Below are 22475 nucleotides of genomic sequence, written 5' to 3' on the forward strand. Positions count from 1 at the left end.
AGTAACTACAGCACAACAACAAAATACCTCGACTGTACACACAAGATCTGCTCCCAGCCATTCACCGTCCACAGAACCTACTTGCTTCCTTTCCAATGAGCCTGCTGCAGGTTTTTCAGGTTTCCATAATGCATCAAGCTACAACATTGACAGTGAGGAAGTGTGCCTTTCCATTGAGGCCAAGTACCATCACCACTGTCTGTCTTCATTGTACAACAGAGCCAGGCAGGCTGCATCTAAACGAAATGATGGAGATGATTCTTGTCTACATGGCATAGCCTTTGCACAGTTAGTGGCATATCTGGAAGACATGAACAGTGATGAGAACAGTGCCCCTTTCTTCGAATTGACAGACATCGCTCAGTTGTACAAGACCAGGCTGGAACAACTTGGTCTTACTGTAGGTGAACGGATTCACACCACCAGACTGAAAGAACGACTGCTTTCTGAGCTTCCACATCTGAGGGCGGAAGAGACACACTCCTGAGTTTTGAGAAGGACATTGGACCAGCTCTCATGATAGCCTGTCAAACTGACAGTGATGCCATGCACTTAATGCAAGCAGCACAAGTAGTGCGCAAAGAGATCCTTAATTCATCTTTCTCTTTTGACGGGTCATTCAAAGAAAACTGCCAGCAGAGGGCTGTGCCACCATCTCTCTTGGCCTTTATCAACATGGTACTTGATGGTACAAACATTGAGCATCAGTCCACCACAAAACCTGCCCTAACAATCTCCCAATTGATAGTCTTAACAGTAAGAAGTAATTAATTAAGTAGTAATTAAAGACACAGCCTTATATTAACATGCTAGCTACAAATGTGTTCAATCCCGGTTGACCGGTTATTTAAAGGGACACCAGGCAAGCCTGCTGCTTTTTCTCTACGAAACTCCCCTTCGCTCGGTCTGAAGCTCTTTTCCTTTTCTTTGCGTCTTCCGTCAAGGGTTTTCGCTGCTTCTTCGCCGGCTCTGCCATACACACGTTTTCAACAATCTCTAGCGTTTCGTTAGCCTGCCTGCTTCGGTCGGCGGGTAGGGTACACTGAACTTGCAAGCGGGATATTCTTCCTACAGGCAATAGGGGCGGGCGAGAGAGTCTTCACTCACCCTGTAACGAGTCATTTAACCATATACCGACTTACGAAGATGAGTAATTAACATGAAAACGTTGCCTGGTGTCCCTTTAACTAGGCTACTCTGTTAACATTACCTATTTTAGCCATAACAAATTTCACATTACCAAGCTGACATATCTACAATATACTCTGTTCAATTATTAAACTAGGTTCAGCTAACATAAATGTTCCAGACTATCTTCTAGTTTAGCTAGGATAATTATTTTGATCGATGTCCATGATTTTTAACCCAAAAGCTAACTACCAAGGAAAACTCCTTCCTGGCTATGGTTAAATTAATTTGCAACATAAATAATATTATGTAATTATGTAATAATATTGTTTGTTCATAGTCAATCTGTTTACATGTTAGAATATGTCGGTTGAAGTGCTCTCTACATTGTGCGTACTGTGGCCTGTAGCAACAACTCTCTGAAGCAGGGTTTTTTTAACCAGCGGTGGTATGGCAGGTGGTCTGTGAAAATGGTCTAGGGGGGTCACCTGTAGATAATTCTGTGCTGTGAAGAAATGAAATTAGCCACACATCTCATGAAATAACAACTAATAACTGAATAATACAGCGACGAGAAAGAAATGAATTGGGATACATAAAAAAATATATTTTGATGTTTTGTTTACCTTGACCATTACATAAATGCATTTTCTTTAACTCTGGTGGTTTCAAAGTTATCAGATACAGAATGGGCACCCAAGTGGGAAATGACACCTTAAGTGTTTTTCTACTGTGTTTGGTTCCAACCAAGGGGGCAGGCGAATTCCCGGAAGTAGAAGAATCGACGTAGGCTGGAGGGACCACCTCTCTGCTAACTCCCATAGAAGTCCATTCATTCTAGGATTTTTTTGAAATACCATAACTTCATATAACATATATCCTGTGCCGATATTGTAGCTTCTGTGTAATCCACATAAACACTACAAAGGCAAAACAGACTCCACTACCTCGTCCGTAACGTTGGTTACCCGTAAGAAGAATGGTTAGCTTGTTCGGTTGGAGGGAAGCTAGCTTTGACGTAATCTCTCTTTCGCGCCGTAGGGAGATAACCGTATTGTTTGGATAAGAAGCTCAGTCCACCTTACGGTCTATAACGGTAACTCATAAGCAAAACCTAGCATACACGACCGTATGTTAAGGTAAAGCCAAAGATCCTTGATTACTAGCTCCGCTTTAACCCTCTCTGGTAAAGCATTACACAGAGGCAACCTAATAATAATAAAAAAGTAAACCTAATTTTTTTTTAAAAATGGCACTAATCATTACAGACGTTTTCGACGGATTGACCGTAGGTCGGAAAAGTGGAAAGAAGATTAGCTTCAAGGCTATAACTTTTTTGTTTTGTTGACTGTTTTTGAAGATGATCATGTATGGTAGCTTCAACATTAACACGAATTGGTGAGGATGATATTAATAATAATACATAAATAAATGTTTAACTTTGATGACTTTGAAGGCGAAGGAAGTGTGAGAAGAATTTCTGTGTATCTATCATATGAGTTACAAGATTCAGTTCGATGGCTAACGTCACGAAGTTAAGTGTGAGTCTGCGCAGTACTGGGGGGACCAACTGAAAAATCGTTCTATTTGACTCAGTGCCCTCCCATTGAAAACGACGGAGTCTGTTCGTCCATTTCTTTTACTGTCTATGGTTCCAACGTGAGGCACTTTAGAATATTATTGGCGGCCATCTTGGATTTGACCTCTCCCGGGCCTCAGAGGTCAAATTTGACTTCCCTCCCAATCTGAAAATAAACCTCATGGTATAACCTAACTATGGTAGAAGTTTCATGTTTCTTTCAAGAAGTGCACAATTTTCATGGTTACTCGCTGTACTATGTATCCGCTACATTGTTTAAATTATGGCAATATAGTGCTACTGATGAGGAGGCGTCAGTGACATCGAAGAAATGCAAATGGTCAACAACAAGTGATGAATCGGTAAAAAGGTTGCCATATCAAGAAGGGAAAGACATCGTGTTTAACAACTCTCAGCGTGTCAAAAAGCAGAGCTCTAGGAATGCAATGCTACCTGTAATCCCCACCCCTTACCCCACAAGAGGTAGCAGCACTACATAAAAACCTCTCCGAGTGCCATACACAAGAGGGAAAGATCCTGAAACCAGCGTTTCTCTCTGTAGTCAGAGGCTATGTCTCCTCATATGTCCCCAAAGTCATCACGCTAAATCTGCCACAACCCCTGACTCAGCTGTACACCAAGCATGCAAGATAAGTTAGCCTAGCAGAGTTACAGGAGAGAGCAGAAACTCTGATTGCCCAAATAACCGTAACCAAAGAACAGGTAAAGTGGTTCATAGTTCGGGAAACAGGTTAAGGTGTAGGCTAATTTGGAAGGCTGACAGTTCAGTTGTTGTATTTTCAGAGTGACATTGTGGAGGAAGAGACTCGTGCCCAATCAAAGTCTAACATCTGGTTCGAACAGAGGAGTGGCAGGATTACTGCATCGACTTTCAGGGCAGCTGTAAAAACAAATTCCTCTTCACCTTCTGTGTCACTGATCAGGAAAATATGATACCCCAGGTCTAATAGCTTCATTACTGAAGCAACCAGGTATTTCAAAGCATCGCAATAACAGTTTTTAGACTTTCAAATCTAAATGGCAATCAGCCTACATACACAACAGCATTCTGCCAGGGCTGAAGGACGTGCGAGGCAAACTAGCATGCTAGCATTGCACACCTCGTAGCCTAATATTGTCTTGATCATATCCAAAGTAAATCAGTATCGCAAACTCACCATGTAGCTAGAAGAGGATCTTTATTTGATGCGAATTCTTCAAATCTTGCTGAAAATCCATTTGAGACAGATTTGGCCAACTACAATTTCGTGCAAAATAACATCCTTTCCAACGATCTTGAGCAGCCATTGATTGGATCAGATTACACTTCCTTACTAGTCTGAGCTGCTGCATTCTAAGCTAACACGAATCTGCTTAGCGTTTTCAAGAAAGATAAACAAGTGCGAACACTGCACACACATGTGAAATCTGTCATTATTGCGTTCAAGAGTTGACTTGCCCCCCTCTCCACACCCCCTCAGAAAAGCTCATTGCCCCTAGTGGTGTGGAGATATTTTGCCATTGCATGTGCCTCCACCTCCTCAGCCCTGATCTTTGAGATTACTTTTGCTTTTGGTTAACCATATTTAAAGGAAAACTAATAGATATGACCATTTACAGATGGGGTTGCAAGCATGAGGAATCAGGTAGAAGAAGCTATGAAATGCAGCATCACATATCTCACTCCAATGTCCAGCTAAAACCTGCAGGCTTCAGAATCTCCACAACACACCCATTTGTTGGGGCCTCACCTGATGGCTACGTTTCTTGTAGTTGTTGTGGTACAGGCATAATAGAGATTAAATGCCCTTTCTGCAAGGGCCTATCAGTAAATGAGGCCACAAACGACACAGGATTTTGTCTGGAAAAAGATGAAACAGGAACCTTAAGACTGAAGCGTGGTCATGCCTACTACTATCAGGTTCAGATGCAGCTTTTTGTCACCAACATGCCCTACTGTGACTTTATTGTTTGGACTGAGAAGGACAGCACTTCCGCCTTTGTAGAACACATCACCCCAGATCTACCTTTTCTTTACTTAGAGTTAGAAAGTGCCACAGAGTTTTTTAAAAAATGTATTGTACCTGAGCTGCTTGCTAAATATTTCTCTGCTCCACAACCCGTAGTACCAATTGCTGATCAAGGTCAGCAATGGTGCTACTGTTGTGAGCAGAACAAGAGAATATGCTCTTCTGTGTGTCTGGCTTTTGCACAATTAGTAAGTTCCACCAAACTTGCCTTCACATCAGCAAAGTCCCAAAGCGGTGGCTGTGTCCCAGCTGCAGAAAAATTCTCAATTCCCAGAAAAGACAAAAGTCGACCGAAGCTGTTTAAATTAGTATGCAATGTACATGCCTAAATGAAAACAGAGACAAGTAAACACAAGTGGAAATGTTTAAACAATATTTTATTATTATTGTTGTTATTGTTTTACTTTCAATTGAGTTCAATGAACCTAAAAAAAAAATACATGAAAATAAAGACATGTATCAATTAAAAGGCAACTTGGTATCACTGAAATGGTACAACAGAGTTATATACATACATTTGTCAAAGCACAGCACACGTGCACCATTTTGTCAAGACACATTATGTCATTTTCTCTGTCTGTAAAGCATATGGGCACAGTGCTTTGCAAAACAGTGTATTTCTGACGAAGAACACCAATTACTCGTTCTATGTGTATCCGAAGAGATGCCAAGCTTCTGGTGCTCTCCAATTCAATGGGATCTAACTGTTTCTTGCCACGAGTGAATGCAGGAATCTTTAACTCAGCTTGATAAGAATGAATGCTCTCACTGACAGTGAAACCTCGGTCAGCCAAAACTAGGTCCCCTGGGAGCAAATGAGGTAAAAAATGACTGTGCTCTGTGATGTATTTGTCACTTGTGCGGCCCCCCCACCCATTGGAAATAAAACAAATCGAACCCTGTGGAGTAATGACTATTAAATACTTCATGGTGTGGTGAGACTTATATGTTGAATAACATTGTGCACTGGCTAACAAGTTACTAGGTTTCTCTATGAAAATTTCAAAACAGTCGATAATGCAAACAGTCTTCTCAAAAACAGAGTTCCTAAATGCATATGGAAGTGATTCTCTCAGTGGCTCCCGTTCAGGCCATGTGACAGTATTTGGAACTAATCTCTCACGCATCACATTAATACAGTGCTTGAGAAGGTCTGAAATAGTAGTGGAGTCAACACCAAAATAAAAAGACAAAAAGTCAAAAGAAAAATTCATTCTAAGCTTCATTAATGTCAGCATATCCTGCTGAAATAATGTGAGACTAGACCTGTGTTTTAAAAAAGGTGCAACAACCTGGAACAATGCAATCATCAATGAATATGCTGATAGACCAGTTAAAAGGTTGACTTTTTTGTCATTCTTCTGTAGGGCAGTTTCATTCAATTCAGTCCTACTTATTATTTCTTTAAGGAACATATTTTTTGTCCTCAGAGCCTGGCATTCCAACTCCAGTGCTCTTACCTGTTCCTTACAGATGTCACTGTTGCATGTTGGCCCATCAGAAGCAGCAACAGTGGCGGGTTGCTGGGAATTTTCTTCCAAACCTGCATTTTCAGATTCCCCCACAGGACATTCATTGCTGCTTAGGTCTGCAGAAGGTCTCGCATTCTTGAGGAGATTCTGTCAGAGATGTAACTGGCCAGTGCACCGGTGCAGCGGATGACTTTTCTGCTTGTGCTCTCCTTTTACGTTTGGCCTTCTGTCTTCGGCTGAAGGTATCCAAAAGCATATTTCGCCTCTTCTTCTCTGCAGTTGATGTATGCTCAAAAATGGATGGGATGTAGTCGGGTGACAATGGATTTTCACTCTTTGCCCCTAAAACCAAAGTCATAAGGCAATAAGTCACAGCATGTACAGTAGAGGTGGCTATCTGAACTTCACTGCTAGGCTTCACTATGAGTCAGATGCATAGCAAAGGTAAAACTAACAGGCAAGCTAGCATCATTGTATACTGAAGTACAAGCGACTTATTTCTCGAGCACACAATTATTTCTGAACAAGATCTCCATTCAGTTCCCCCACCCACCCATACACACTGACTAGAACTACATTATGCTTTACTAAACATTAACATAAACATTATGACTAAACCCCACGTTTGATTCGTTATGCCGGACATGACTGACAGAAATAATAAATAGTAGCAACTACATGTAGGCCTATGCTATTCGCTAGTTTTAGCCTAAACAGCTGTTAACGTTAACGTCAGCTGTAAGCTCTTAGCTGCTAGCTCTGTCGTCTGTCAGCTGTTAGCTCATGACATTAACAACAACATCATCATATCAATATCACAAATAAACATAAACAAAACATTATGACATAAACATTACGACTAAACCCCGTGTTTGATTCGTTATGCCTATGCTATCCGCTAGTGTTATGTAGCCTAAACAGCTGTTAAAGTTAACGTCAGCTGTAAGCTCTGCTAGCTGTCATCTGTCAGCTGTTAGCTCATGACATTAACAACAACTTTATCATATCCATATCACGAATAAACAGCTAATAAAAAGCTCATTTCATTTTAAATTAATGTAATCAAAACACCAAGAAACGTTATATTCTGTAACCCATCGACCAACGTTAACTTAACTTACCTGAAATGAAGTGGTCACTAAGCGGAATCCATTGCTTGTAGGCTCCCAGCGCTCAGTTTTATTCAGCACACCTCTGGCACGTTTTATGGCTGCAATCCACTTGTTTCGCCTTTCCGGATCTTTGGGGATGCGATAAAATGACTTATCGCTTTTGTTTTGGTTTTACCACGGGAGTTTTGACATCCCGGTGCACAGCAGTAATCAACCATGTATGCAATGTACATGCCTACATGAGGATGACAACGGTGACGCACTTTATTTCGCGGCGCTAGCACGCTCAGTCACTGCCAGTCGCTCGGTTCCCTGCCAAAATGGCGCCCTCCTCAGTTCGAATGTTGAAAGTGCACATCGTGACATCAACCACAGGATCTCAATTGGAGCTTTTACGATAGTTCTTTAAGTAGCCTAGGCTATTCCACAATATCGATAGCATAAAACACACTGGCAGGAATAATTTAGTGCGACGCTTGTCTACGTTAATTAACTCATAAGTTCACTTTTAATTTTAGCCTACTGTGCTACATGGCGACCTCTGGACAGAGTTAGCCTACTGACAGGCAAACATCTTTAATGCGGACGTAACCGCTATCTCTAAACTCGGTGTACTAGCAAATACTGCTGTGCCATTCTATCATGTTTCTCGACTTCACACACAACAACGGGTTGACCCCACCTTCACCTTGACCTCACCCCTAGCCCCGCTCTAGCACCAAGTGGCCCAACGTTTAGGGTGGGCCAGAAATCAGGGGCCAGTAGCACCAATATAGCCCCCCAAGTGGCAGCAGTTAGCACCCGCACCTGAAGGTGTGAAAGCAATTAGCCCCAGCACGGCCTGGCCTAGCGGTCTGAAGCCAGCTAATGTGACATATCAAACAGAAATCCTCTAGGGGTGTGACTTTCGAAACCGACGTCTCGAATCAGTGTCGAGGCTTTCGAAGCACAAGTGTTTCGAAACGTGGTTCAAAACAGCCATGTCATGTGACCACTGCTTCGAAACATCGTTCAAAATCCCCATGTCATGTGACCAAAGTTAAGTGAACCTTCGGTGCATTTCACCGGTGTCGACAGGCGTGCCCGCGTGTTCAATTAACAGTGTAGCTTTCTCTTAAGCAATAACCATGTATGCAATGCCCGCGTGTTCAATTAACAGTGTAGCTTTCTCTTAAGCAATAACCTATGTATTTCATGTCTGTGAGGCTTGTATGGTATGTGAAAACAAATTTCCTATGTAAGGACAAATAAACAAACTAACTATATGGTGTAGTGGTTAAAGGAGAAATCCGGTGTGATACTGACCTAAAGTGTGAACGTATGTCTCATAGTCCATCTTGGCTTGTCCCCTGCACTCCAAAATGTGGCGCTAGTTAGCCGATGCTACCAACAGCTTTTTCAATGGTGGTGCTTCGGCATCAGGCTAGCCATGCAAATAAATCACTGTTTTACACCATTTACAAGGCTCAATGTATCTCCACACTTCATTGGTAGACTTCCGAGGGCCCTGACATTTAAAACGAGACATTGAGAACTTTGAAAAAGCACTGGTAGTTTACTTACAAGACGATTTATACAGACAGTATCTTCACGAAGTTTAGCGTTTGCATCTTGAATTTAGTCACGATAAGTCGAGCGACGAGTAAGAATGAACAGGTATGATAAGGGATCAGATTCCAAAAATAATTCTGTGGAAATGCATGGATTCCAGTTTCTTCCAGTAGCAGCAACTGGTTATGTGCTAAGTTATAGCTCAAATCGTGTAAAACTACCGCCCACTGACCAATCAAATCTCTTGAAAAATTAAGTTCTCACGTGTAGGATTCTGTCATATATCTTACAGGTGGAGCTCCGCCTCTACAAACATTTTGGATATCGCATGTGCTTTAATAGTGTTGTCCGTGCAAATATCCCACTATTAGTCTAGTCGTGATCCCCATAGGCCCAATAGTAAACCCAGAAATGTTGAGTAGGCTACCCTAAAGTTTTATTGCAGAAATGTCATCTATAGGCCTAGTGTGCAGGGGAGTGATTGGCAAAGGTAAATATATACGTAGCACGGAGTGAGCCTATAGACCTACACAAGACTAAACCAAATATGGCTGAAATATATAGGCCATCATGATCATTTTGCCAACAGTGACGCAGAACCATGGATTTTTTCCATTTATAGCATGTTTTGTTTATAACTTAAACCAACATTGAGTTAAAATGTTGACTAAATTATTTACTATACTCCTACTTGATCATATATAGCCTGCCCCCTAACAGTCCTCTGGGCCTACGTACAAAATAGTGAATCATGTGATAGGCCTACTGATATTTTGATGCTGATTGAAGAGGTTGCAACTTGAAGGTTGTTGATATTTCAGTTCCAAAGATAATAAAATTACATCGATTCCTCTCCTCCCAAAGTAACACTGTAGGTCCTACACCTCTCCTCCTAAAATAAATGGTAGGCTCTGTTTTAAGCTACTGCACCAGGATTGTGTAGGCGAGTAAGCGGCTACAACACTAGTTTTACAAGCGCACACACTACTGTAAATGGAGAGCTAGGGTTAAGATGCGGACTGCGCCTTTAAATTGACGACTTTTTATCTATCAGCACAATGCTACAGTAGGCTATTTCCACTAAATATTCAGCTCAATAATATGTGCAAGACGTTTACTAAGTATGCCAAAGCTTTGATCTCGCACAGTCACCATAACGTTACGTTTTCTAATGGTGAGATGGCATCCTGAAATATGTTTTAGACAAGGGGCGCAAGGTTCACGGAGGTGAACCGCTGGACAAACGCGAAATGACAAGGTGTTAACTAAACAATGTAGTAGGCCTAAGGTAGACAGGCTTTGAAAACCTGTAAGGTCTGTCACAGCTAACTTCAAGCACAGCTTACACGCGCAGAAATAAAAATTCAATATCAGCATCACGAGATTCATTATCGGAAAATCCTGACAGCGAACCCGATGCAAAGCCAAAACGAGGGGGGGAAAAACTTCATACATGATGTCTTTTTAAATCAATTTGTTGACCTTTACCGTTTCATGGCTTCTGCTGAGAAGTGCGCCACACACACTGAACTTGAATCAAGCATTCTTCAGAACGCAGCTGATCAACCCGTCTACTTTCACTTTCAATTAAATCCTAGTAAACGGAATACACTACAAGCGGCGTGATATTCGGAAAGATGTGAAGCACAAACCCGTTGTCATTGTCAGCGGCCTGTTATAATGATGGCCTGTGTAATGCAGATATATAGCCTACCTCTGATCGACAGCGTTCATTCCCAAACACCCATATAGGCTACTTCAATCCTCTATTTTCAAAGGTGATTCAAGTAAGGAAGAGCATGGCTCAAAGTAAAGTAACTAGGACTGAAACTACATAAATTCTTCAAAGTGAATAATTTGTGTCAACTCAAATTATTGAGTACACTGCCGCAATGTAGATCTTGCGTGACTAATGACACATTTAAAAAATAGTTGCAATTATCTATTTGCTGACCAGTTAAAAAAAATTGAAAATTGGATTTTTGAACACATTTTTTATTTGGATCAGATGGATGGAGCAAATAGAACAAAGCACTGCAAAGCGTTACACGGACCATCTACATCTCCATTTAAACCAAATGTTTTAGAGCGCACGTTGAGAGATGTATCCATGGCAGGGCTGTACCTACACATATTTGTTGCACGTGCTACAAAAATCATTCTTTGCGATGGATGATTTAGTACCAACTGTTACACCGGTCCAATACAGTTTTGCCTATGGCTATACCGTGAGACTGAGACGTTTTTTGTTTGTTCGAAGTGCGTGTTTAGGGTGTGAGAGGGGAGTCGATGTGCTTTGATTCCAGCTTGGTAGTAGTAGTCTATGCGATTAAAAAACACGTGTGTGTGTGAAGTATCCAAACAATGATAACGCTTTCATTATGGCTGCTTCAGCCATAGACCTTGAGCTACTGTACAGTGGGTTGGGTTCCATTTAGAAGTGTCGCTTTCCGTGTTTCACACAGCTGCGTGAAATGTATTACTACTGATATGCAAAACTATTAACTTTTCGCCAAGAGGTGGCAGCTTAAGTCCGCTTGATACTGTAAGCCATTGGTTCCCAAAGGAGATTTTATTTGGGTCGCCAGCATAGCCTAGTGACAATTTATGTTGTGTAATAGGCCTAGCATAGGGCCTACCTTATATAGCTTATAGTTTGTTAACAGTCACGGTTTTGTCATAACTCCCTCTATGCATTTTTGCATTTAGAATAGCTCTGTCTTGAAGGCCCTTTTGGACATGTCAGTTATTTGCACCACTGGGTACAACAGCATTTTGTTTTAGACTACTGGTATTTAATTTGTGCATTGACAATAAAGCTGAATATATTTCTGAAAACTTATGCATATATAGAAGAAGAAACATTCACAAAAATCCATGACATGACCTCTCTTCTTGATAGCTGTTGAAAACTGCATGGAACTGACAGGGATTTTTTTTGTTTAATAATAAATAAATAAATAAATAAATACATTATGCTGCTACCTGCTTTTCCCAAATACAATGTAGCCTAAAGGTGTAGATAGATAGATGATAGATACTTTATTGATCCTCAAGGGGAAATTCAAGGGTCTCGGTAGCATACAGACATACCACACAACTTGCACTTACAGCAGAAGTGGTAAACATAAGTGTAAGTATAAACATATAACTAAACTCCACTGTACAATAAAGACAGTAGAAGATAAGACAGATAAGAAAACTAACAAAACTAAAAACTAAATACACTATATAAGTTAAATTAAGAAAGTCCAATGTGCTTGAGGGTGATCAAGCATAAGACGCTTGTAGTGACAGGGCCAGGACTGGTGATGTGCTAAAGGGAGTGAGTGTCATGGTGAAGGTGCAAACAGTAGTCCAGCCATAGTCCTTAGTTATGTGTGCCTGGCAAGGTGCTCAAGAGAGTGAGTGAGTGTCATGGTGAAGGTGCAAAAAGTAGTGCAACAGTGCAAGAGTAAGGTCTAGAGACCAGCATAAATAATATAGACAAATAGGGGAGTAAAGTGTAATGTAGACAAGGTAAAATAAAAAAAACTATTTCAGTGCAAGAACAGGTTGAGGTAATAGGGTTATAGCCATTCATTCATTCAGTATTGTATCAGAAGCCTTACCGCAGCCATTGATCATGTGTGCTAATATAGCATGAAAAAAACAGTGTAGCAGTAAAACAGTAGAGAAAACATTAGGCTGTGTACAATAGTAGAACAGTAGTAAAACAGTAGTAAGCAGTAGTGGGCAGTCAGTACTCAAAAAACATGGACATGGAGAGGGTGGAGAGGCAGACAGACTAAGCAGAGAAGTCTATCTCTCCTCTTCCCTTTAGTGAGGCATTGTACAGTTCAATGGCCCTAGGAACAAATGACTTCCTCAGCCTTTCAGTTGTGCATGGCAGTGAGCGAAGTCTCCAGCTGATCAAGCTCTTTTGGTTTTTGATTGTGCTGTAGAGTGGATGACATTCATTGTCCAAGATGTTGATCAGTTTGTTTAGGGTCCTTTTGTCAGATATTGAAGTGATGCACTCCAGTTCAGCTCCCACTACAGAGCCAGCCTTCCTTACCAGCCTGTCAAGTCGCCCAGCATCCTTCTTCTTTGTGCTTCCTCCCCAGCACATTACTGCATAGAAGAGGGCGCTGGCCACAACAGACTGATAGAACATCCTGAGGAGCTTGCTGCACACATTGAAGGACCGCAGCCTCCTCAGGAAGTAAAGCCTGCTCTGACCTTTCTTGTAGAGTGCATCAGTGTTGGTTGACCAGTCCAGTTTATTGTCCAGGTGGAGACCCAGATACTTGTAGGTGCTTACCACCTCCACATTGACCCCATCAATGGAGACTGGTAGCAGAGCGGGCTTAGACCTTCGAAAATCCACCACCATCTCCTTGGTCTTTGAAGTGTTTAGTGTGTTTAGTGTGTGAAGTGTTTAGTGTACCTTTCATCAGTCCAGTTGCAATGGATGGACTGTGATGAACTGCCCTATTGTGATTGTTTAGATATTTTAAAGGTTTTATAACAATGCTACAAATTTTTTGGCAAGTGTTACAAATCTATTCACCTTTGCAGCGCCAGTAGGCTACTTTGTGTGCGGCCCGCAAACACACATTCCAAACAAGCATACACAAAAGTTTCAAGAGTGGGGGATGGAGTAGAAGATGGAGACAAATTCATTTATATGATTTATTTTCACGGAATGGATGTACAGGACTGAGCGGCGGTCATATTTTGTACCGCTATGCGGTACATCTAGTTAAGCTATGCAACCACCATGTCTGTTCTAGGATCACCGCAGTAACCAGCTCTGTATTATCTATTTTAACTATACATGATATTTTACATCACAACTTTTGCATTTTCATGCACTGGTAATTCCTTGGGAATTGCGTTTCTAGTTAGAGTGCATGAAAATGCACTCTACTGTTATCCGATTTATTACAGTGCATGAAAATGCACTGCACTGTTCTTCCTAGGCTTCTTATTCTTAGCTTTATTATTCTTCTTCTAACGCAGTTAATGCAGCTTCAACTGTTTAACTTAGAAACTTCATTCAAACTATGTTACGTAGGTCTTATGACATGTGGGCTTTGTATTTTTCATCTTTGTAACTTTTATACTTTTTAAACTATTAATTAAAAACTACTCAAAATTTCCCCATAGACTTAACATTGGGCTGATGACATCACAATGGGCTAATTAACTTGATTTGCACCTGTATCAACTTCCAGCTGCTCAACTAGGCCCCATCAAAGGGCCAGTTAAACTGATTGCACCTGTATCAACTGCTTTCTGCTGAACTAGGCCAACTCTCTCTGTGTCTCTCCATTCTACAAGGATATAAGGCACATTCCATCCAACTTTCTATCCATTCATCCTCTTTAAACCATTCACTCATCCACCCATTAAACTATCCATCAACATCCATTAAACAACCTGCCTATCAACATCCATTCAACTTTCTGTCTATCAACATCCATTACACTATCTACATTTAACTTTTAAACTATATACTCTCTCAGGCTTTAAGCATACAATATGGCTCTATTAAGACTACAGATCCTGTTCAACTGCTTCCTCTGCCCACAACTGTTTCAAAATAAAAGTCCCTTTAAACTATCCAACTTTTCAACTGTTCAACTATTGTCAACTGTTTACCTGTTCAACTGTCAGTCAACTATGACTCCCATCAACTGTATCCTCTGCCTTCAAACTATCCAACTTTTCAACTGTTCAACTACTGTCAACTGTTTAACTGTTTCAACTGTCAGTCAACTCGACTGTATCCTCTGCCTTCAACTGTTTCAAAATAAAAGTCCTCACTAGCTAGTTAGCATCATTAGCATTGTTAGCATAATTAGCAATTTAGCATAACTGCTAAAAATGATTAGCTAAGTTAGCTGAGTCACATGGTTAGCATAGTTAGCTTGTTAGCATTGTTAACATTTTTAGCAAAACTGCTAAAATGATTAGCTAAGTTAGCTAAGTAACATGGTTACCATTGTTAGCATGTTAGCATTTTAACATAACTGCTAAAAATGATTAGCTAAGTAAGCTAAGTCACATGGTTAGCATTGTTAGCATAGTTAGCAGCATTACCATTATTAACATTTAAAAAAAAACTGCTAGAAAACATTAGCTAAGTTAGCTAAGTAACTTGGTTAGCATTATTAGCTTTGTTAAAATAGGTAGCATAACTGCGAGCAAACATTAGAGCCATTCCAACTGTCAGTTATTGTCAACTATCTACCTATATAGAGCCTTTAAACTATTTGTCTATCAACACGCATTAAACTATCAGTCTATCAACAACTTTTAAACTAGCTACATTTAACTTTTAAACTTTCAACATTCATTAAACTATGTGTATCAACATCCATTAAACTATCTGTCTATTAAACTATCTGTCTATTAACAACTTTTAAACTATCTACATTCAACTTTTAAACTGTCTACTTTTAAACTATCAACTTTTATTAAGCTATGCAACCACCATGTCTGTCCGAGCGTCATTTTCATGCACTCGTAATTCCCTGGAATTACGTTTTCTAGTTACAGTGCATGAAAATGCACTGTTCTGTTATCCGAAGTCGTCTTCTTCTTCTTCTTCTTCTTCTTCCCACCAAATTTCTGCGTCTAATTCAGCTTCAACCGTTTAACGTAGAAACTTCGTTCAAACTTTGTAACGTAGGTCTTGAAAAGGACACTTGAGGAATGTATTTTTCACTTTCGTAAACTTTATACTTTTTGAGATATTAACAAAAAACAAGCTTATTTTCCCCATAGGCTTTACATTAGCACTATGACATCACAATGGACTAATTAACTTGATTTGCAACTGTATCAACTTCCAGCTGCTCAACTAGGACCCATCAAAGGGCCAGTTAAACTGATTGCACCTGTATCAACTGCTTTTTCTCTGGGAAGAAAAGGGGTGAACTACCTCTCTGGTGTGTTTTGTTTGGTCCTTGGTTAAAATGTAATGTATGTTGTTTTGGACAAATGCATCTGCTAAGAAATTTAAATGCAAACATGAACATAAACAAACATGACTTCCTGCACAATCGCTGACTGCATCTTTTAGACAAAGCCACTGTTTTTCTATTTTCTCTCCCTTTTTTTCTCTCACTCTCACACTTGTCTCTTTCTTCCCTGTTTGCTATGTGAGATATGTAAACACATGCACATACACATCTGCTTTTAGAAGCGATGAATCTAGTCTACTGCTCATGTTTTCTTTGAAGCAAGATATTTCAGAGGAATGTCCTTCAGCTGTTCAAGTGAGGAGCACTTAAATGAGTTTCGGACAAAAGCAGAAGGAAGAACTTGATCGAATTTGACACTTTAATTTTTTTTCTACTTTCTGGGCCTCACTTGAAAAGCTGAAGGACAGTTTGTCCAAAAACATCCTGCTTTTAAAGGAACCTTGTGTACTTGCTTGGATCTACAACTTACTCTTTACCTACTTCTAGTATGTATAGCAGTTGTTCCTGGGATTTTTACCACACAGTATGTCTGAATACATACAGTATGTGTGCATTGGAGGCACTAATCAAACAAACCATGTCTGTTCCATGAAGGTGTACAACAAGATGTCCAGGGCGTTCCCTCGGCGCTTTGTGCTGCCCCTCGACATCAACAATGACACACCTATGAACCAAAACCTCAACACACAGCCCAACAGCACAGCAACAGCCATGAAAATCACAAATGACAAGGTATTATGTTTGTGCAATTACGCTTCTCTTACTCTCTGTGTGTTAGGACTGCAGCAATTAATCAATTAACTATTTTGGTAATTGACTTATCGGTTTGAGTGATTTTTGTTGTGAAGGGATAACAACTCACAATTCTGGGTTTCAAGTTTGTTGAATATTGAATGTGACATGAAACTGAATATCCTTGGCATGTGGACATCATCTTGTGCTGTCTTTGTGCTCATTTTCGTGACATTATTTAGACTAAACAACTAGTCAGTTAATTTGGAAAATAATCAACAGATTAATCGTTTAAGAAAATAATTGTTTGCACCCTTAAGTGTCCTACGCTTTATGTCATACACACACTTTATGATTTGTATAATTAATCCCACCTCGCCTTTTAGGTGTTTTGCACCCATGAGAATCTCCATGGCGACGACCTTGAGGATTTTGGCGGTTTAGAGTTCCCACAGATAAACTATAACAGGTGTAACACCAAAGCCTACCGCTACTTCTACGGATGTGGCTTCAGACACCTGGTTGGGGATTCCTTACTCAAGATGGACTTGGAGGGCAAACAGTTAAAGGTGAATTTATAACCAGGTCAGCCATAGGTGGTTTGCTTTTAGTTGTATAAGGAAAGTTGTGGGTATAGAATGGATGTATAATAAAAGGAAACATAATGGGAAAACTCAGGAAGATTCATAACAATTTTTCTGTCCTGCAGTCCTGGTACCAGGAGGGTCTCTTCCCTTCCGAACCAGTCTTTGTTCCATCGCCTGAGGCGGTTGACGAGGACGAGGGGGTCATCCTCTCAGTGGTGCTCACCCCCACTGAGGTAAGCTACAGTCACACGTCTTAAGAATTTCATAAAATCTCAGAAATACACATTTAAAGGTGCCAGATTGTAAAATGACTTTGAAATATCAACAGAGTGTGAAGAAACAACTGTTAAAAACACCTGTGTTGCCCAGATACCCACTAAAGTTAGCATGCAAAACAGCTAGTGCCAGGCTGGCTCTCTTGTAAAAAACACTTTGTACCATGTGTGGCCCCATGTGTGGTGCAGTATTTCATACAATGAAAGTAATTAGAATAGTGCTGTGTGGCTGCGCACCCTAGAGAATTACACATAGATCCTTTAAAAAACATCAATAGCAGAGTGCAGTGTTTAAAAATGTGTAGAATGTTGTCACAGAGCTGACAGCAATGCAATTACCTTAGTGCTGTGAGTGAGTGGAGGAGGCTAGGTTATAATGAATCACTCATAAATGTTCATTCACTCATAAATCCAGATGTGTTTTGACAGCTGGCAACACCTTCATCGGAGGATACAGTATGTGGAGTGTATGTGTGTTGGGGAACTGGGTCAAGTTAAAACTTGATCAAAACTCTCTAATCTAAAAAAAAATCAGGTTTCTAGGCCAAGTATACTTGCCTGTACAAGGAATTTGGTCTCTGTATTTATCCCATCTGTGAATTACAGTAGTGAACACACAGAGCACACGGTGAACACACATGAGGTGAAGCACACACTAACCCGTAGCAGTGAGAGGCCTTGCTACAGCGGCGCAGTGAGGGGTTAGGTGCCTTGCTCAAGGACACTTCAGTCGTGGACGTGGCCATGGGAGAGCAGTGCTCAACCACTTCCCCCCCGCCCACATTTTTTCTACTGGGTCGGGGATCGAACCGGCAACCCTTTGGCTACAAGCCCGAACCCCTAACCAGTAGGCTACGGCTGCCCCCATCAAGACTCTAATGATAATGATTTGTTACAGAACATTTTAGAGCATGTAAGAATTACGAGGCATGATAATGACTTGCGTTGTTAAATAACGGAGAGGCCCAGATAGATTTCATCCATAATGACTTTACTTGGTCTGGACAGCAGGAAGTACACCACAGCATAATGCTTATTATCAGTGTCTGAGAGGATAGTGATATTCTGTTCCCCTCCTCATAAACACAATGTTGTCACTCATTGCTATTTGATATGACATTATATGCTTCACTTAATGTTGTTTTACACAAGAGGAACAATGCAATATGACTCAAAAAGATACATTATCATCAGTGCCGCTGCTGGCCATTTAGGTGCAATTTAGGGTCCTCACTGGTGAAAAGGATAAGAAAAAAAATGTTAATATTCAAATTTCCTTACAGGGCACTCTTATCTCAGACAGATTTCAAGTGTGTATGTATGTATTATAATGTGTTATGTATTCATATGAATAAATAGAGATTTCTTTCTTTCTAGGATAAAGGAACATTTTTGCTGGTTCTGGACGCTCAGACCTTTGAGGAGCTGGGCAGGGCTGAAGTACCGGTCAACATCCCGTATGGCTTCCATGGCGCCTTCCACTCGACTGCCTAGACAGGCAGCTGCCACCTTGATCCAGGGACCAGACAGCACTGGCCAAAGATTCAACTGTTAATGAAGGATTGACAGGAAAACTCATTCTATTCCAAGACTGCAGTGTGTCAAGTAATCATCTGAATGAAAACAGTACTTACATAATTGTGCCTATATGGTGTGTACATATGGTATGTCACCAAACAGGCTTGTGCACAATCAGAGCACAGTGCAGACTCAACATCTTTTTTTACACCTCTCTCTCTCTCTCTCTCTCTCTCTCTCTCTCTCTCTCTCTCTCTATTCCAAGACTGCAGTGTGTCAAGTAATAATCTGCATTAAGACAACACTTACATAATTGTGCCTTCTAAACTCTTATTTTAAATGTTACATGTTTACAGTACAGTTATGTGTCTATATAATCCAAAGTGAGGTTCAATACAAATGAATAGTCAGGGAGATGCCAAATGATCCGAAGTGCCATTTGTTACACAGTTCTGAAGTGCAAGATAGATGGGAGGAAAGGACACAAGAGTAACGATTTGAAGCAGTTTGTGGGGTGGGTGAGTGAAAATGTATCAAGAATAGGTGCAAACCTAATGCAAAGGACCTTTCAAAAGTAAAGGAACTTCAAATGTGAAACCCATATACTTTATATAAGTATCTATATCATTTTTTCATTGTTATGTTAAATAACTATTTTAGTCATAAGTTGATTAATTCTGTTATATGTTTTTCTTCAAGCATATATGTATACTAATCTATAACATTTTTTACAAACACTTTGCTACTATTTTCAGAACCTTGATGTCATTTTTCAAAACTCTAGACACAAAACTCAAAACGATTATCACTTGTAACCAGTGTTTTGAATAACAGTGTTAGGTAACAACGTTATTTTTTCAGTAACGGGGTAATCTAATTAATTACTTTTCCCGTCGTTACAACGGCGTTAACGTTACTGGACGTTAAATGCGGTGCGTTACTATGCATTGATTGAAAAACTGTGTAATCCGAACGCACCCCTGGCTCACAGCTAGTGAGGAGGTGGGTTAATAACGACGTAGGCGATTATGATTGGCTAAGGCAGAGTCATGTTTCATGATAGCCAATCAGAGCCAGTGTTTTTACATACTTGCCAGCACACGCGTCAGGAGCAATTTGATGAAAAGTTGGCATTTTTAAGGTGGAGATATAAGCACTACTTCAAATTCATTGTGGTCAAAGGCAAGAACGTGCATGTAATGTGTACATTATGTCCAGGAGCGAAGACTTTGTCGACATCCGTTGTAAGCAACTCTAATTTAATGAGGCATCTCACACACGCATCTAAAGCTAGTGGCCAAAAACACCGATACCTCCACCACAGATGATAGCTTGCCATCCACTAGCAAAGAAGCACTCGGAGCAAAGTCCTCCAAGCAGCAAAAGCTAGATCTTTCTGCCTCACAACAAAAACCTATGACACAGGCTGAAGTCAACCGTAGGTCTGTCGATGTGCAATATCTTGAATTTCCCCTTGGGGATCAATAAAGTATCTATCTATCTATCGATCTATCTATCTATCTATCTAATACATTTTGAAAGTTATGTAGCCTACAAACACCTGTCTGTTCTACTCATTTCAACTGGCTGCTCAAAACTGCTCAAAAAAATCCAAATTCTTTGACATATAGCAACTTTTTTTTTAACAGTAACGCAAATAGTTACTTTCCCTGGTAACGAGTTACTCTTATCATAGAGTAATTCAGTTACTAACTCAGTTACTTTTTGGAACAAGTAGTGAGTAACTATAACTAATTACTTTTTTAAAGTAATGTTCCCAACACTGCTTGTAACACAGGCTGTCTAATGTTCAAAACATTGCATTGTGCATTCACATCTTTAAAGAAATCGTGCACTTGCACAATCATTGGTTCAAAAAACAAATTTACTGTGAAATACCATTGACAACTATAGATCACCCGCACACAAGCAACCAATAGTTTCACTGTGTCATTGTTCGTACAATCATTAAATAGTGTAGAACAAAATAGGTGATACAGGTTTCATTATGGTACTACATACATCTCTGTAAAAGTACTGCAGTAGTAGAGAGAATACAGTGGAATCATTGAACAAAGTTTATAATATATTGATGCAAAACACTACAGTACAATCACAACATTATTTGAATCAAAGCAAAAATAATGAGCTATGAAATAGAAAATAAATAAAATAAAAGACAGTACTGTAAAACCAATTGATGACAATGAATCTTGTTACAGTATCTTGAAACTTTCATGAGTAAACATGGAAGATAGTTTGTCTGTTTCCATACAACTATGCATTAAGAGTAATGAAACAGTTACTTATCATTTTGAGCAGTTGTATCAATTGATAGTTAGATCATTTTAAGGAAATGAATGACACTCATTTGAAATGTAATGTGTGAATTGCCTTTTGAAATAGTAAGTTGTGTCATTGAACAGGTGATTTTTGAGAAAAGGGTTAGAGTTTTCTGCATTTTGATCATTGGTTGTGAGTTTTGTGTCTAGAGTTGTGAAAAATTACATCAAGGTTCTGAAAATAGTAACAAAGTGATTGTAAATTACTGTAATTAAATTAATTCATTTCAATTATTTTGAAGTTGTTACATTTGTTGTGAAGAAAAACAGTTTAATACGCTTTAAAGGTTGTATCAGCGATTGCAGGCCCAAAAAAGGCCCAAACATAAATGATCACATTCATCTAATCTTTCCTAACGATCCGCTAGCTGCCTGCCCCATAAGTAGGCCGTCAAAAAAACGTGTCTCTGTAGGCAGCCTAGGCTCTGAGATCTGCACACAAAAACAGTTGCTGACAACAAGTGTTGCCAACTACTCAAAGGCAAAAAAGTGTCTCAACCAATTAAAGTGTTCAGGAGAGTTTCAATTGCACGGGGGGGAGGGGGAGGGAGTAGTGAGTTAGCTCTCTGTTTTGTTTGAACGTCAACAGAAGTGACGTTATCCAGCCATTGCTGATACAACCTTTAATACATTCCTAATGTCTGACTGGATTTGTTACATTTTGTATTTTGCACAGTTTTGTAACTTACTGTATGAATGAAGTTTTAATTACATAAAGAGCACATGAAAATTGATGTTCATTCTGGTCATTATTATGACCGCCGCTAGCGAAGCGGTCATATAGGGATTGTCAAAGTTGTTTTTTTTTTTTTCCGTCATCTACTTCCTGAATTTTTGGTCAACGATACCCGGGACACCGAACCACCGGGGCACATGAAATTTGGTGGGTAAGTAGCCCCAGTAGACTTTTACGGAAAAATTTCGTTTCGTCCCCGGGGGCCACTCCCCCCCGTGCTGGGCCCCCCGAACCGCAAAAAAAGCAGTTTTTCCTAAATAACTACCTGAACCGTGGCACTGAGGATGAAGAATCTTTTATGGTATGTTGGTCTCAAGGGCCCACATCAATCTGGCCCATAATCACTCATTTGTGATTTACACCCCCCCGGTAAAAAATGAAAATGCAATATTATTCTGCTTTAACCGCCCCTATCTTCAGTTAAGATGTTCAGAACTGC

The 22475-nt window shown here is 40.1% G+C and overlaps 1 protein-coding gene across 1 annotated transcript in view; it reads left to right on the forward strand.

Moving 5' to 3' along the window:
- The window catches only part of bco2a (beta-carotene oxygenase 2a), a 44825-nt gene extending 25573 nt beyond the window's left edge, over positions 1 to 19252 (forward strand). Inside the window, exons 9-12 of the mRNA XM_042091815.1 lie at positions 16441 to 16578; positions 16965 to 17147; positions 17288 to 17398; positions 18818 to 19252. Coding sequence (XP_041947749.1) covers positions 16441 to 16578; positions 16965 to 17147; positions 17288 to 17398; positions 18818 to 18934 — 549 coding nt within the window. The 3' untranslated portion in view covers positions 18935 to 19252. The remainder of the gene's footprint in view (positions 1 to 16440; positions 16579 to 16964; positions 17148 to 17287; positions 17399 to 18817) is intronic.
- The last annotated feature ends 3223 nt before the right edge of the window (positions 19253 to 22475 follow it).

This window comes from Alosa sapidissima, chromosome 5 (assembly GCF_018492685.1).
Source record: "Alosa sapidissima isolate fAloSap1 chromosome 5, fAloSap1.pri, whole genome shotgun sequence".
In the NCBI taxonomy this organism is placed as follows: domain Eukaryota; kingdom Metazoa; phylum Chordata; class Actinopteri; order Clupeiformes; family Clupeidae; genus Alosa; species Alosa sapidissima.